We start from the raw sequence: 14,201 nt of genomic DNA, 5'->3' as shown, positions 1-14,201 counted from the left end.
ACAATTTAGGTTTTCTAAAAAGGGGATATTGATTGGGGAGGGAAGCCATGTGACATTAGGTTTGAAAGTTAACATGAAAATTAAGAATTGTTATTCAGCACCAGCAGCAGGTTTCGCATTGAGTATATTAAACAAAAATAATAAATAAACATGTTCAATTATAAACTCATATCTGTATAAGGAAAACTGTGGCCTCAGAAGCAGGAGGGTGAGAACCACTGCTTTAGAAAGCAATCATCAGACTTTAAATTTGCACTAAATGCTCAGAAATATACTTTGAACATTATTATTTTTCTTTGCATCATGATAATTGTTTTTTCTTTCCTTTCTAAGGGTTAAACGTTTTTTAAAAATAGGCTATTTGTGTATGCCTTTGATTAGTTGCTTTCAGCTTTGTTTAATATTGTCTTTTTCAAAAAATGAAGAAATTGTCTATTATATTTCTCCCTCTCCTCCAACTACTCAAAAATGAGAAAATTATGCAAAACAAACTGTGTATATGGATACTCAAACTTTTGAAAGTAATTTTTCCTGAATAACTCCTTACAGGGTCGATTTAAGCCTTAACCTAACAATTCAGTGCGACAAAACCTCTTTATAATACGGTTCTCCCTTTTATATGATGTTGCATTCACCATTATTTAGTTTATACCACCAAGTGCTTGCTGTGCCTTTTTATTGTTATTAGTACAACTGAGGAAATTAACTGAGAAGCTTGTAAGTTGAGTCCGTGATAGTTCTTAATGGGTGAAAGGCTGCTTGAAACAATATAGTCGTGTTGCTGCATGTTAGAAATAACTGCACTATTTACCACTCAGTGCAGGAATGTTTTAAAGGTACATCAAATAAACTTCATTTTCAAATGGCATTTTTCATTTTTTTGTAGCTCAACATCTCCAATAGTGATCACACACGGCAGCACAGGTGGCAGCTTGAAGCGACCAGACACGACCGAATCGCTGAATTCGTCCATGTCTAATGGAACAAATGATGCAGGTGTGTTTTTGCTAAACTGTATCCTTTCTGTAAATTGAGAAGAATTAAAACTTGGTCCCCTAAAGTCAATGATGGTTCGTTGCTAAACCAGCTTCATTTAAAAAAATATATATTTTATTGAAAATTTTTGGTCAACCATCACAGTACATTGTGTATCCTTTACACAATAATATAACAGTATAAATAACAATGACCTGTTTTATAAACAAAGAATAAATAATATATAACGAAAGCTAAAACTAAATGGCAACTGCCTTGTCTCAGATAAACACTCTCCAAAAATATGATTTAACAGTCCAATATACAATTATTTATAGCAACGACCTATACATATTATACATATATATTAACAACCCTGAGAGTCCTTCTGGTTCCTCCCCCCCCCCACCCCCCCTGGGCTGCTGCTGCTGCCTTCTTCTTTTCCATTCCCTGTATCTTTCTGTGAGGTATTCGACGAACGGTTGCCACCGCCTGGTGAACCCTTGAGCCGATCCCCTTAGGACGAACTTAATCCGTTCCAGCTTTATAAACCCTGCCATGCCATTTATCCAGGTCTCCACCCCCGGGGGCTTGGCTTCCTTCCACATCAACAGTATCCTGCGCCGGGCTACTAGGGACGCAAAGGCCAAAACATCGGCCTCTCTCGCCTCCTGCACTCCCGGCTCTTGTGAAACCCCAAATATAGCCAACCCCCAGCTTGGTTCGACCTGTACCCCCACTACCTTCGAAAGCACCTTTGTCACCCCCACCCAGAACCCCTGTAGTGCCGGACATGACCAAAACATGTGGGTGTGATTCGCTGGGCTTCTCGAGCATCTCGCACACCTATCCTCTACCCCAAAAAATTTACTGAGCCGTGCTCCAGTCATATGCGCCCTGTGTAACACCTTAAATTGAATCAGGCTTAGCCTGGCACGCCTGGCACACGAGGACGATGAGTTTACCCTACTTAGGGCATCCGCCCACAGCCCCTCCTCAATCTCCTCCCCCAGCTCTTCTTCCCATTTCCCTTTCAGCTCATCTACCATAATCTCCCCCTCGTCCCTCATTTCCCAATATATATCTGACACCTTACCGTCCCCCACCCATGTCTTTGAGATCACTCTGTCCTGCACCTCATGCGTCGGGAGCTGCGGGAATTCCCTCACCTGTTGCCTCGCAAAAGCCCTCAGTTGCATATACCGGAATGCATTCCCTTGGGGCAACCCATATTTCTCGGTCAGCGCTCCCAGACTTGCGAACTTCCCATCCACAAACAGATCTTTCAGTTGCGTTACTCCTGCTCTTTGCCATATTCCAAATCCCCCATCCATTCTCCCCGGGGCAAACCTATGGTTATTTCTTATCGGGGACCCCACCAAGGCTCCTGTCTTTCCCCTATGCCGTCGCCACCACCACCGGGCTTCTGGTGTATTTCTTCGGTGAGAACGGCAATGGGGCCGTCACCATAGCTTGTAGGCTAGCCCCCCTACAGGATGCCCTCTCCAATCTCTTCCACGCCGCTCCCTCCTCTTCTCCCATCCACTTACTCACCATTGAGATATTGGCGGCCCAGTAGTACTCACTTAGGCTCGGTAGTGCCAGCCCCCCCCATCCCTACTACGCTGTAAGAATCCCTTCCTCACTCTCGGGGTCTTCCCGGCCCACACAAAACTCATGATACTCTTTTCGATCCTTTTGAAAAAAGCCTTCGTGATCACCACCGGGAAGCACTGAAACACAAAGAGGAATCTCGGGAGGACTACCATTTTAACCGCCTGCACCCTCGCTGCCAGTGACAGGGATACCATGTCCCATCTCTTGAAGTCCTCCTCCATTTGTTCCACCAATCGCGTTAAATTTAACCTATGCAATGTACCCCAATTCTTGGCTATCTGGATCCCCAAGTAACGAAAGTCCCTTGTTACCTTCCTCAGCGGAAAGTCCTCTATTTCTCTGCTCTGCTCCCCTGGATGCACCACAAACAACTCACTTTTCCCCATGTTCAGTTTATATCCTGAGAATTCTCCAAACTCCCGAAGTGTCCGCATTATCTCTGGCATCCCCTCCGCCGGGTCCGCTACATATAACAACAAATCATCCGCATACAGAGATACCCGGTGTTCTTCTCCGCATTGCAGCGGGTCCTTTTCCTTCTTTAGGAGAAGCGATATCGTTGCCTCAGACATAGTCGGGGGCAGCTGTCCCCTTTCGTTTGCCTCATTAAAGGTCCTCATCAGTAGCGGGGCGAGCAAGTCCACATATTTCCTGTAAAATTCAACTGGGAATCCATCCGGTCCCGGAGCCTTCCCCGCCTGCATGCTCCTAATTCCTTTCACTACTTTCTCTATTTCAATCTGTGCTCCCAGTCCCACCCTTTCCTGCTCCTCCACCTTGGGAAATTCCAGCCGGTCCAGAAAGCCCATCATTCTCTCCCTCCCATCCGGGGGTTGAGCTTCGTATAATTTTTTATAAAATGCCTTGAACACTCCATTCACTCTCTCCGCTCCCCGCTCCATCTCTCCTTCCTCATCCCTCACTCCCCCTATTTCCCTCGCTGCTCCCCTTTTCCTCAATTGGTGGGCCAGCAACCTGCTCGCCTTCTCCCCATATTCGTACTGTACACCCTGTGCCTTCCTCCACTGTGCCTCTGCAGTACCCGTTGTCAGCAAGTCAAATTCTACGTGTAGCCTTTGCCTTTCCCTGTACAGTCCCTCCTCCGGTGCCTCCGCATATTGCCTGTCCACCCTCAGAAGTTCTTGCAGCAACCGCTCCCGTTCCCTACTCTCCTGCTTTCCTTTATGTGCCCTTATTGATATCAGCTCCCCTCTAACCACTGCCTTCAGCGCCTCCCAGACCACTCCCACCTGGACCTCCCCATTATCATTGAGTTCCAAGTACTTTTCAATGCACCCCCTCACCCTTAGACACACCCCCTCATCTGCCATTATTAGCCCCATGTTCATTCTCCAGGGTGGGCGCCCTTCTGTTTCCTCCCCTATCTCCAAGTCCACCCAATGTGGAGCGTGATCCGAAATGGCTATAGCCGTATACTCCGTTCCCCTCACCTTCAGGATCAACGCCCTTCCCAAAACAAAAAAGTCTATTCGCGAATAGACTTTGTGGACATAGGAGAAAAATGAAAACTCCTTACTCCTAGGTCTGCTAAATCTCCACGGGTCTACTCCTCCCATCTGCTCCATAAAATCTTTAAGCACCTTGGCTGCTGCCGGCCTCCTTCCAGTCCTGGACCTCGACCTGTCCAGCCCTGGTTCCAACACCGTATTGAAATCTCCCCCCCCCATTACCAACTTTCCCACCTCTAGGTCCAGGATGCGTCTTAGCATACGCCTCATAAAATTGGCATTCATCCCAGTTCGGGGCATGTACGTTTACCAAAACCACTGTCTCCCCCTGTAGTTTGCCACTCACCATCACGTATCTGCCCCCGCTATCCGCCACTATAGTCTTTGCCTCAAATATTACCCGCTTCCCCACTAATATAGCCACCTCCCTGTTTTTCGCATCTAGCCCCGAATGGAACACCTGCCCCACCCAACCTTTGCGTAGTCTCACCTGATCTATCAGTTTCAAGTGCGTTTCCTGTAACATCTGTAACGTCTGCCTTAAGTTTCTTAAGGTGTGCGAGTACCCGTGCCCTCTTTATCGGCCCGTTCAGCCCTCTCTCGTTCCACGTGATCAGCCGGGTTGGGGGGCTTTTTACCCCCCCTTGTCGATTAGCCATCCCCTTTTTCCAGCTCCTCACCCGGTTCCCACGCAGCTGTGTCCCCCCCAAGCGGTGCCCCCCCGCCCATCCCACCCCATGCCAGCTCCCCCCTCTCCCCAGCAGCAGCAGCCCAATAATTCCCCCCCCACCCCCCCCCCCCCCCCCCGCTAGATCCCCCACTAGCGTAGTTACACCCCCATGTTGCTCCCAGAAGTCAGCAAACTCTGGCCGACCTCGGCTTCCCCCCCGTGACCTCGGCTCGCACCGTGCGACGCCCCCTCATTCCTGCTTCCCTATTCCCGCCATGATTATCATAGCGCGGGAACCGAGCCCGCGCTTCCCCCTTGGCCCCGCCCCCAATGGCCAACGCCCCATCTCCTCCACCTCCTTTCCTCCCCCTACCACCTCCTGTGGAAGAGAGAAAAGTTACCACATCGCAGGATTAATAACATAAAACTCCTCTTTTCCCCCCCTTTTTACCCCCCTCTTCGCCCCCCCATACTCGCCCCACCACTTTGTTTCAAATGTTCTTTTTTTAAAAAATAACCCGCTCATTCCAATTTTTCCTTCCACGATAAAAGTCCACGCCTCATCCGCCGTCTCAAAGTAGTGGTGCCTCCCTTGATATGTGACCCACAGTCTTGCCGGTTGCAGCATTCCGAATTTTATCTTCTTTTTGTGAAGCACCGCCTTGGCCCGATTAAAGCTCGCCCTCCTTCTCGCCACCTCCGCACTCCAGTCTTGGTATACGCGGATCACCGCGTTCTCCCACTTACTGCTCCGAGTTTTCTTTGCCCATCTAAGGACCATCTCTTTGTCCTTAAAACGGAGGAATCTCACCACTATGGCTCTAGGAATTTCTCCTGCTCTCGGTCCTCGCGCCATCACTCGGTATGCTCCCTCCACCTCCAGCGGACCCGCCGGGGCCTCCGCTCCCATTAACGAGTGCAGCATCGTGCTCACATATGCCCCGACGTCCGCTCCCTCCGCACCTTCAGGAAGACCAAGAATCCTTAGGTTGTTCCTCCTCGCGTTGTTCTCCAGCACCTGCTAAACCAGCTTCATTACTAGAGGTGCAACTTATAATATTTTGAAATGAAATACAAGTTGCAGTATTTTCATATCAAAAACTCTGACAAGATTCCGGTTATAGTAACTTCTTATCTACAATATTGAATGAATGGTTACATCTTTTAATAGTCTTGAGTTTTTATTATTTTTGTGAGGGCCACGAAGAATACAGCACAAGTTTTAAGGATACAAAGTAATAACATTTATTTACAATAATATATATATATATATATATAACAGCAGCAGCAACTTCCCTTGCTGCACACTCCTTCCTGCTGTTTCCAAACGGGCCAGCTTTATTTATACTAGGAGTTTACTAATGGTTTCTCCGCCCCCCTCATTGGGGAAGCTCATGCTCCCACAGGATTGTGGGATTGTCATTGGTCCCCAGCCAATGGTAAGCAGGCAGGTTATAACAACCCTCCCCCCCCAAAGTCCAAGGAATCCACTGAAGACCCTGGCGAAGGAGGGCGTCGGACTCGTTTTGCCGCAGGCCGGACACCATTTGCACACGGCGCTGGATCAGGCGGCGTGTAACGAGACTGAGACCGGTGCTTCCGTGATGAACGGTGTAACGGTTGTACATCCACGGCCCGTGGACCCGAGGATTCCCCCTCTGATGCGTCCTGTGTCTCCATCTTGGAGTCAGAGTCTGCTGCCTCCATCATGTCAGGGTCTCTATCTCCATTCGGTTCTGTAACGACCTGCGCAGGCTTTGAGTGAGGCACCAGAGGAAGATTGTGAGGACTACCTTCCATTGTCTCTAGTCTCTGCGGCTGTAGAAATGAGCTCCGGGGGCGGGGAATCTTTGGATGGGATAGTCTTCTGGACCGAACATGGTCTACATGTTTGCACTGGAGACGACCCTGGGCTTGCACCTGGTAAGATATAGGGCCCATTTGGCGAAAGATTACGCCAGGAACCCACTGGGCACCACCAGCAAAATTCCGAACGAACACTGGGTCACCGGGCGCAAACTGCCGAATCGGCCGATGCCGAGAAAATCCCTGTCCCTGCCGTTCTTGTGTGTGGCGTACTTTTGCGCCAATGTCCGGGGAAACCATACTAAGGCAGGTGCGAAGTCTCCGGCCCATTAGGAGTTCTGCGGGAGCTACCCCAGTCACCGCATGGCGGGTGGTCCTATATGTAAACAAAAAGCGAGCCAGTCTCGTGTCCATTGATCCGGAAGACTGCTTCTTTAGGCCTCTTCTGAATGTCTGCACTGCACGCTCTGCCAATCCATTTGAAGCCGGGTGGTAAGGGGCAGTGCGGATATGGCGTATGCCGTTCATCTTTATGAACCTCGCAAACTCCTCACTCGTGAATGGAGTGCCGTTATCCGTGACCAGCACCTCGGGGAGGCCATGCGTACTAAAAGACAAACGCGACTTCCGTGTGCGGCGATGACCAGCTAAGTCGCACGTTTCGGCACCTCCCGTTTCAACTGACTTTTGGGCTCTTATCGGGAGCCCCAACGGAAATTTTCAAAGGCTAAACCCAGTGTGAGGCGACACAGGAAGGAGTCCCCCCGGGTGTGGATGGAAAGAAGTGATAGTAGTGGCCAGATTGTGGAGGATCCTCTGCAGCAGCGGCAGAGAAGAGAAGGGAGAAACAAGATGGTGGCTGAGGGAGCCCAGTTGGTATGGGGCCTGGAACAGCAGGAGTTCCTCCGGCGATGTGTGGAGGAGCTCAAGAAGGAGGTGCTGGCGCCGATGCTGCAGGCGATTGAGGGGCTGAAGGAGACGCAAAAGACCCAAGAGATGGAGCTCCGTGGAGTGAAGGCAAAGGCTGCCGAAAATGAGGTCGAGATACAGGGCTTGGTGGTGAAGACGGAGACGCACGAGGCGCTACACAAGATGTGTATGGAGAGATTGGAAGCCCTGGAAAATAGCTCGAGGAGGAAGATCTTAAGGATTTTGGGTCTCGCCGAAGGGGCAGAGGGAGCGGACGTTGGGGTGTACGTGAGCGTGATGCTCCATACCTGAATGGGAGCTGAGGCCCCGACGGGCCCCCTGGAAGTGGAGGGTGCGTACCGGGTCCTCGTGAGAAGACCAAAGGCAGGGGAACTAGCGAGCACTAGTGGTGAGATTCCACCGCTACAAGGACAGGGCGATGGTCCTGAGATGAGCTAAGAAGACACGGAGCAGCAGATGGGAGAATGCGGTGATCCGCGTCTACCAAGATTGGAATGCGGAGGTGGCGAGAAGGAGGGCGAGTTTCAATCGGGCCAAGGCGGTGCTCCACAGGAAGAAAGTGAAATTCGGAATGTTGCAGCCGGCAAGACTGGGTTACACACCAGGGCAAACACCACTACTTCGAGACGGCAGAGGAGGCGTGGACATTCATTCAAGAGGAGAAGTTGGACTAGATTTGGGAAAGGATGTTTGGAATGAAGTAGCGAGGTGGTGGCAAGGAATTGTAAATCAGATGGAATTTTTTCCCCTCGAAGGGGGGGGACACGAAGAAATGTGGGCGCCGGTGGGGAAGGGGATGGGGAAGGAGAGAGGGAGCTGCGCCATTAGGGGTGGGGCCGAGAGGAAAGCGTGGACTTTGTTCCCGCGCTATGGAAACTGTGGCGGGAAAAGGGGGCGTAGGAACGAGGGGGCCTCACACGCAGGGAGGCTAAGGATAAACGGGGGAAGCCGAGGTCAGCCAGAGTTTGCTGACTCCGGGAAGCAATATGGGGGGTGCAATCAAGCTAGAGCGGGATCTAGCGGGGGGGATTAACTGGGTTGCTGCTGCTAAGGGGAAGAGGGAGCTGTTACGGGATGGGATGGTCGGGACGGGAGGGCGCCGTCTGGGGGACAAGCGGTTGCGTGGGAACCGGGTGAGGAGCTGGTTTAAAAAAGGGGATGGCTAGTCGACGATGGGGGGGGGGGGTAAAGAGCCCCCCAACCCGGTTGATCACGTGGAACGTGAGAGGGTTGAATGGGCCGATTAAGAGGGCAAGGGTATTTGCACACCTAAAGAAGCTAAAGGCAGACGTGGTTATGCTTCAGGAGACGGACCTGAAACTGGCGGATCAGGTCAGATTAAGAAAAGGATTGGTGGGACAGGTATTCCACTCGGGCTTGGATGCAAAAAATAGAGGGGTGGCAATACTGGTGGGGAAACTGGTATTGTTTGAGGCGAAGACCATAGTGGCGGACAGTGGGGGTAGGTACGTGATGATGAGTGGCAGACTGCAAGGTGAAGCGGTGGTTCTGGTGAACGTATATGCCCCGAATTGGGATGATGCAAACTTTATGAAGCGTATGTTGGGGCGCATCCCGGACCTGGAGATGGGAAAGTTGGTAATGGGGGGGGGAAACTTCAACACGGTGCTGGACCCAGGGCTGGACCGGTCCAGATCTAGGACCGGGAGGAGACCGGCAGCGGCCAAGGTGCTTAAGGGCTTTATGGAGCAGATGGGAGGAGTGGATCCCTGGAGATTTACTAGACCGAGGAGTAAAGAGTTTTCCTTCTTCTCCCACGTCCATAAAGTGTACTCCCGGATAGATTTCTTTGTCCTGGGAAGGGCGCTGATCCCGAAGGTGGCAGGAGCGGAGTACTCGGCTATAGCCATTTCAGATCATGCCCCACATTGGGTAGATCTGGAACTAGGTGAGGAAAAGGAGCAACGCCCACTTTGGAGATTGGACATGGGAATGTTGGCGGACGAGGGGGTATGTGGAAGGGTGAGGGGATGTATGGAAAGATACCTAGAGGTCAATGATGACGGAGAGGTCCAGGTGGGAGTAGTCTGGGAGGCGCTGAAGGTGGTGGTGAGAGGGGAGCTGATCTCCATAAGGGCCCATAAGGGGAAGCAAGAGGGTAAAGAAAGGGAGAGACTGATTGGGGAGATTCTGAGGGTGGATAGGCAATATGAAGAGGCTCCGGACGAAGGGCTATACAGGGAAAGACGGAGACTACACACGTACTTTGACTTGTTGACCACGGTTAAGGCGGAGACGCAGTGGAGGAAGGCACAGGGAGTACAGTATGAATACGGAGAGACGGCAAGCTGACTGCTGGCCCAACAACTTAGGAAGAGGGGGGTGGCGAGAGAGATCGGAGGAGTTAGAGACGAGGAGGGAAGGATGGAACAGAGAGCGGAGAGGGTGAACGGGGTATTTAAGGTATTCTACGAGAGGCTGTATAAGGCCCAACCCCCAGAAGGGAAAGAGGGAATGATGCACTTCCTAGATCAGTTGGAGTTCCCGAAGGTTGAGGAGCAGGAGAGGACAGGACTGGGAGCGCAGATTGAGGTAGAGGAGGTGGTAAAAGGAATCGGGAGCATGCAGGCAGGGAAAGCCCAGGGTCCAGATGGGTTCCCGGTGGAATTCTATAGGAAATATGTGGACCTGCTGGCCCCACTCCTGACGAGAACCTTCAATGAGGCTAAGGAAAGGGGGACACTACCCCCGACGGTGTCGGAGGCGACGATATCGCTGATCCTGAAAAGAGACAAAGACCCGATGCAGTGCGGGTCATACAGGCCTATCTCCCTCCTGAACGTAGATGCCAAGTTATTGGCCAAAGTGATGGCGACAAGGATAGAGGACTGTGTCCCTGGGGTGGTGCATGGTGACCAAACAGGATTTGTTAAAGGGAGGCAATTGAATACCAATATACGGAGGTTGTTGGGGGTGATGATGATGCCCCCACTGGAGGGGGAGGCGGAGATAGTGGTGGCTATGGATGCAGAGAAAGCATTTGATAGAGTGGAATGGGACTACCTCTGGGAGGTGCTAAAGAGATTTGGATTTGGAGAGGGGTTCATTAGATGGGTTCGGCTCCTGTACGGGGCCCCGATGGCAAGTGTGATTACGAACATGGCAGGGTTTATAAAATTGGAGCGGATAAAGTACGCACTAAGAGGTTTGGCTCAAGGGTTCACCAGGCGGTGGCAACCGTTCCTCGACTATCTCACAGAGCGATAAGGGAAAATAGGAAAGACAACAGCAGCAACCCAGGGGGGAGGGGGGTGGGTGCATTCGGGTCTTCGGGTTTTTTTTGGGTGTTGTTATATATTTGCTGTTCATATTTATCTTTTCAATGTTACTATTTCCTTTTGTTTCTTATTTGTGTTGGCACTTGCCGTTAGTTAATATATTATTTTTAAAACGATCAATGTATATACTGTTACAAAGTTGTAAAAATGGAAAATTCCTGGTTGATCGAAAAACTTTAATTAAATATATATATTTTTAAAAAAAGACGAACGCATCTTTTCAATTGTTGCGCAGGACGTTGTCCCCTGCATCTTATGCACCTCTAGCCATTTAGACTGGGCATCGATTAATAGAAGGAACATGGATCCTTGAAAAGGGCCTGCGAAATCTGCATGCAAGCGCGCCCAAGGCCGCCCTGGCCATTCCCAGTGATGTAGGGGCGCGGCCGGCGGAAGCTTCTGATGCTCCTGGCAAATGGAGCAGTTTTGGGCCACCTTCTCAATGTCGGTGTCGAGGCCTGGCCACCAGACATAACTCCGGGCCAACATTTACATTTTGGTCACACCTGGATGCCCATTGTGCAAGTCTGTTAGTATCAGCTCCTGGCCTTTTTCCGGGACAATCACACGCGTCCCCCACAAGAGGATGCCGTCTTCCACGCTGAATTCTGACAGCTTGGAGGAAAATGCCCGCATCTTGCCTGGGAGCTGTCTATGCTGCCCACCATACAGGACTATGTGCCGAACCTTTGACAGGACTGGCTCCGTCTGGGTCCACTCACGGATCTGTGATGCCGTGACAGGCAAGGTGTCCATAAAATTTAGGGTTGCGACCACCTCACAGGTCGTGGGGGTCGACATGGGGCCGGTCGATAAAGGCAACTGGCTCAGTGCGTCTGCATTTGCTATCTGCGTTCCTGGTTTGTGCTCCAGAGAATACTCGTATGCAGCAAGCAACAAAGCCCAGCGCTGGATCGATGCGGAAGCAATGGGCGGTATTCGCTTATCCTCTCTGAAAAGTCCCAACAGAGGCTTATGATCAGTCACGATAAGGAAATGGCGGCCATACAAGTACTGGTGGAAGCGTTTCACCGCAAAAACCACTGCCAGGCCCTCCTTCTCGATCTGCGCGTACTTTTTCTCCGCTGCAGTCAATGTGCGGGAGGCGAACGCTATCGGTCGCTCGGCCCCGTTCTCCATCTTGTGGGACAGGACGGCCACAATACCATACGGGGATGCATCACATGTGACGAGCAAAGGCTTTCCAGGATCATAGTGGGTTAGTAACCCAGACGACGACAATTGTTGCTTTACCCGCCGGAAAGCGGTTTCTTGCGGCTGACCCCAAACCCAGGTGTGATTTTTCTTTAGCAGAAGGTGCAACGGGGCCAGTGTAGTTGCCAGATTGGGGAGGAACTTCCCGTAATAGTTTACGAGACCGAGAAAAGAACGAAGATGCAAAGTGTCTGTCGGGGCGGGGGCCTGTTGAATCGCACGCACCTTCTCTGCGACGGGGTGCAAACCTTCGTGGTCCACCCGATAACCTAGGTAGACTACTTCCTTTGCCTGAAATACGCACTTTGTGCGACGTAAAGGGACTCCAGCCTCCCAAAAGCGTCTAAGGACCGCCTCCAGATTTTACAGGGACTGCTCCGACGTCCCTGTAATCAAAATGTCATCTAAGTAGACAGCGACACGTGGTAAACCTCTCAAAATGCCCTCCATAACACGTTGAAAAATAGCGCAGGCAGAGGATACTCCAAAGGGCAACCGTGTATATTCATACAGGCCTCGGTGTGTATTAATCGTTACATATGGTCGGGAGGCAGGGTCCAGCTCCAACTGCAGGTAGGCGTGACTCATATCTCATTTTGTGAACGAGAGTCCACCTGCAAGCTTCGCATAGAGATCCTCTATGCGAGGCATTGGGTATCGATCGAGTCGGGAAGCCGTATTCACTAAGTTTATAGTCGCCACACAAGTGAACTGTGGCATCTGGCTTCATTACAGGTACAATTGGTGCTGCCCAGTCAGCAAAACGGACGGGCCTGATAATACCCAAACTCTCCAAACGAGTGAGCTCCCCTTCTACCTTCTCGAGCAAGGCGTATGGCACCGGGCGCGCCCGGAAATAGCGCGGCGTGGCTCCTGGTTCGACTTGGATACGGGCTATGGCCCCTTTTATTTTCCGCAAACCAGGCTGGAATACATCTGGGTATCGTCCTAGCACCTCGGTCAACCCTTCAGAAACTGTTTGGAGGATGTGCTGCCATTGCAACCGCAAATGGCGCAACCAGTCCCGACCCAACAGGCTGGGCCCATTGCCGCGCACCACGATAAGTGGGAAACGCTCCTCCTGGCATCCATAAACAGCAGGGGTCATTGTAGTTCCTGCAATGTCCAATGGTTCCCCCGTGTAGGTGGCCAACCTGGCCTGTGAGTCGGTTAATGTAAGGGTCTGTATACCCTGCTTGATGTGGTCGAATGTCCTCTGGGCGATCACGGAGACCGCTGCGCCAGTGTCCAACTCCATCTCAAGCGGGTGACCATTGACCCGTACTGTCACCTTAATGGGGGCCACACGGGGAGCTGCCACACAATGCAGCTGCAGGCAGTCGTCCTCCGTCTCCACGTCCTCAGGAGTAGGCGCCGCAGGTTCATCCACATGGAAGGTACGGCCCCTGGGCTGGTCCCAGTTTCGGTCGGAACGACGGCCCCCAGGACCGGCGTCTGCGACGGGGCCGGCGCCTACAAGTCTGACACGGACATGGCTCCTCATCCATTGGTTCTGGAGAAGGCTCCCTTCGGGGAGGAATGTCCGACGGCCACTGGCGTCGGTCCGGACGTCGCCTCGTCCAAGGTACCGCAGGAGTGCGGGGGGGACGTTTTCGGACGGAAGGGGTTCCGCCCCAAGGCATGCACTTCCATTCCCTGTAGCTCCTGCACTCCTCGTTCTGCGTTCTCTCGGGACAATACTATTTGAATGGCCTGTTGAAAAGTCAATGTTGGCTCAGCTAACAACTTTCTCTGGGTGGCCGCATTGTTAATACCGCAAACCAAACGGTCGCGTAACATTTCTGACAAGGTCCCATCATAGTCACAGTACTCCACAATCTTGCGTAGCCTGGTAGAAAGTCGGCAAGGGATTCTCCAGGGGTCCTCTCAGCGGTATTAAACCGGTAACGCTGGACTATCGTGGACGGGGTTGGGTTAAAATGTTGCCCCACTATATTCACAAGTTCATCAAACGTTTTGGTGTCCGGCGCAGCTGGGTACGTAAGGCTCCTAATCACCCCAAACGTATGCGGGCCGCAGGCGGTGAGAAATATGACCACCTGGTGCTCGTTTTCAGTGATATTGTTTGCCCAGAAATAATAACGCATCCGTTGTGCGTACTGGTTCCAGCTTTCTAGCGCAGCATCAAAAACATCCAAACGTTCGTACAGAGGCATGGTATAATAGAAAACAACTTCCAACCTGTATCCAACAAAAATC

The 14,201-nt window shown here is 51.5% G+C and overlaps 1 protein-coding gene across 6 annotated transcripts in view; it reads left to right on the top strand.

The window, feature by feature from the left end:
• The window catches only part of osbpl9 (oxysterol binding protein-like 9), a 353,537-nt gene that overhangs the window by 311,236 nt on the left and 28,100 nt on the right, over window positions 1-14,201 (top strand). For all 6 annotated transcript variants that reach the window (XM_072510896.1, XM_072510895.1, XM_072510897.1 and 3 more), the window contains one exon: window positions 887-996. In XM_072510896.1, coding sequence (XP_072366997.1) covers window positions 887-996 — 110 coding nt within the window. The remainder of the gene's footprint in view (window positions 1-886; window positions 997-14,201) is intronic.

This window comes from Scyliorhinus torazame, chromosome 7 (genome assembly GCF_047496885.1).
Source record: "Scyliorhinus torazame isolate Kashiwa2021f chromosome 7, sScyTor2.1, whole genome shotgun sequence".
In the NCBI taxonomy this organism is placed as follows: Eukaryota; Metazoa; Chordata; class Chondrichthyes; order Carcharhiniformes; family Scyliorhinidae; genus Scyliorhinus; species Scyliorhinus torazame.
This window is presented reverse-complemented; position numbering and strand designations above follow the sequence as displayed.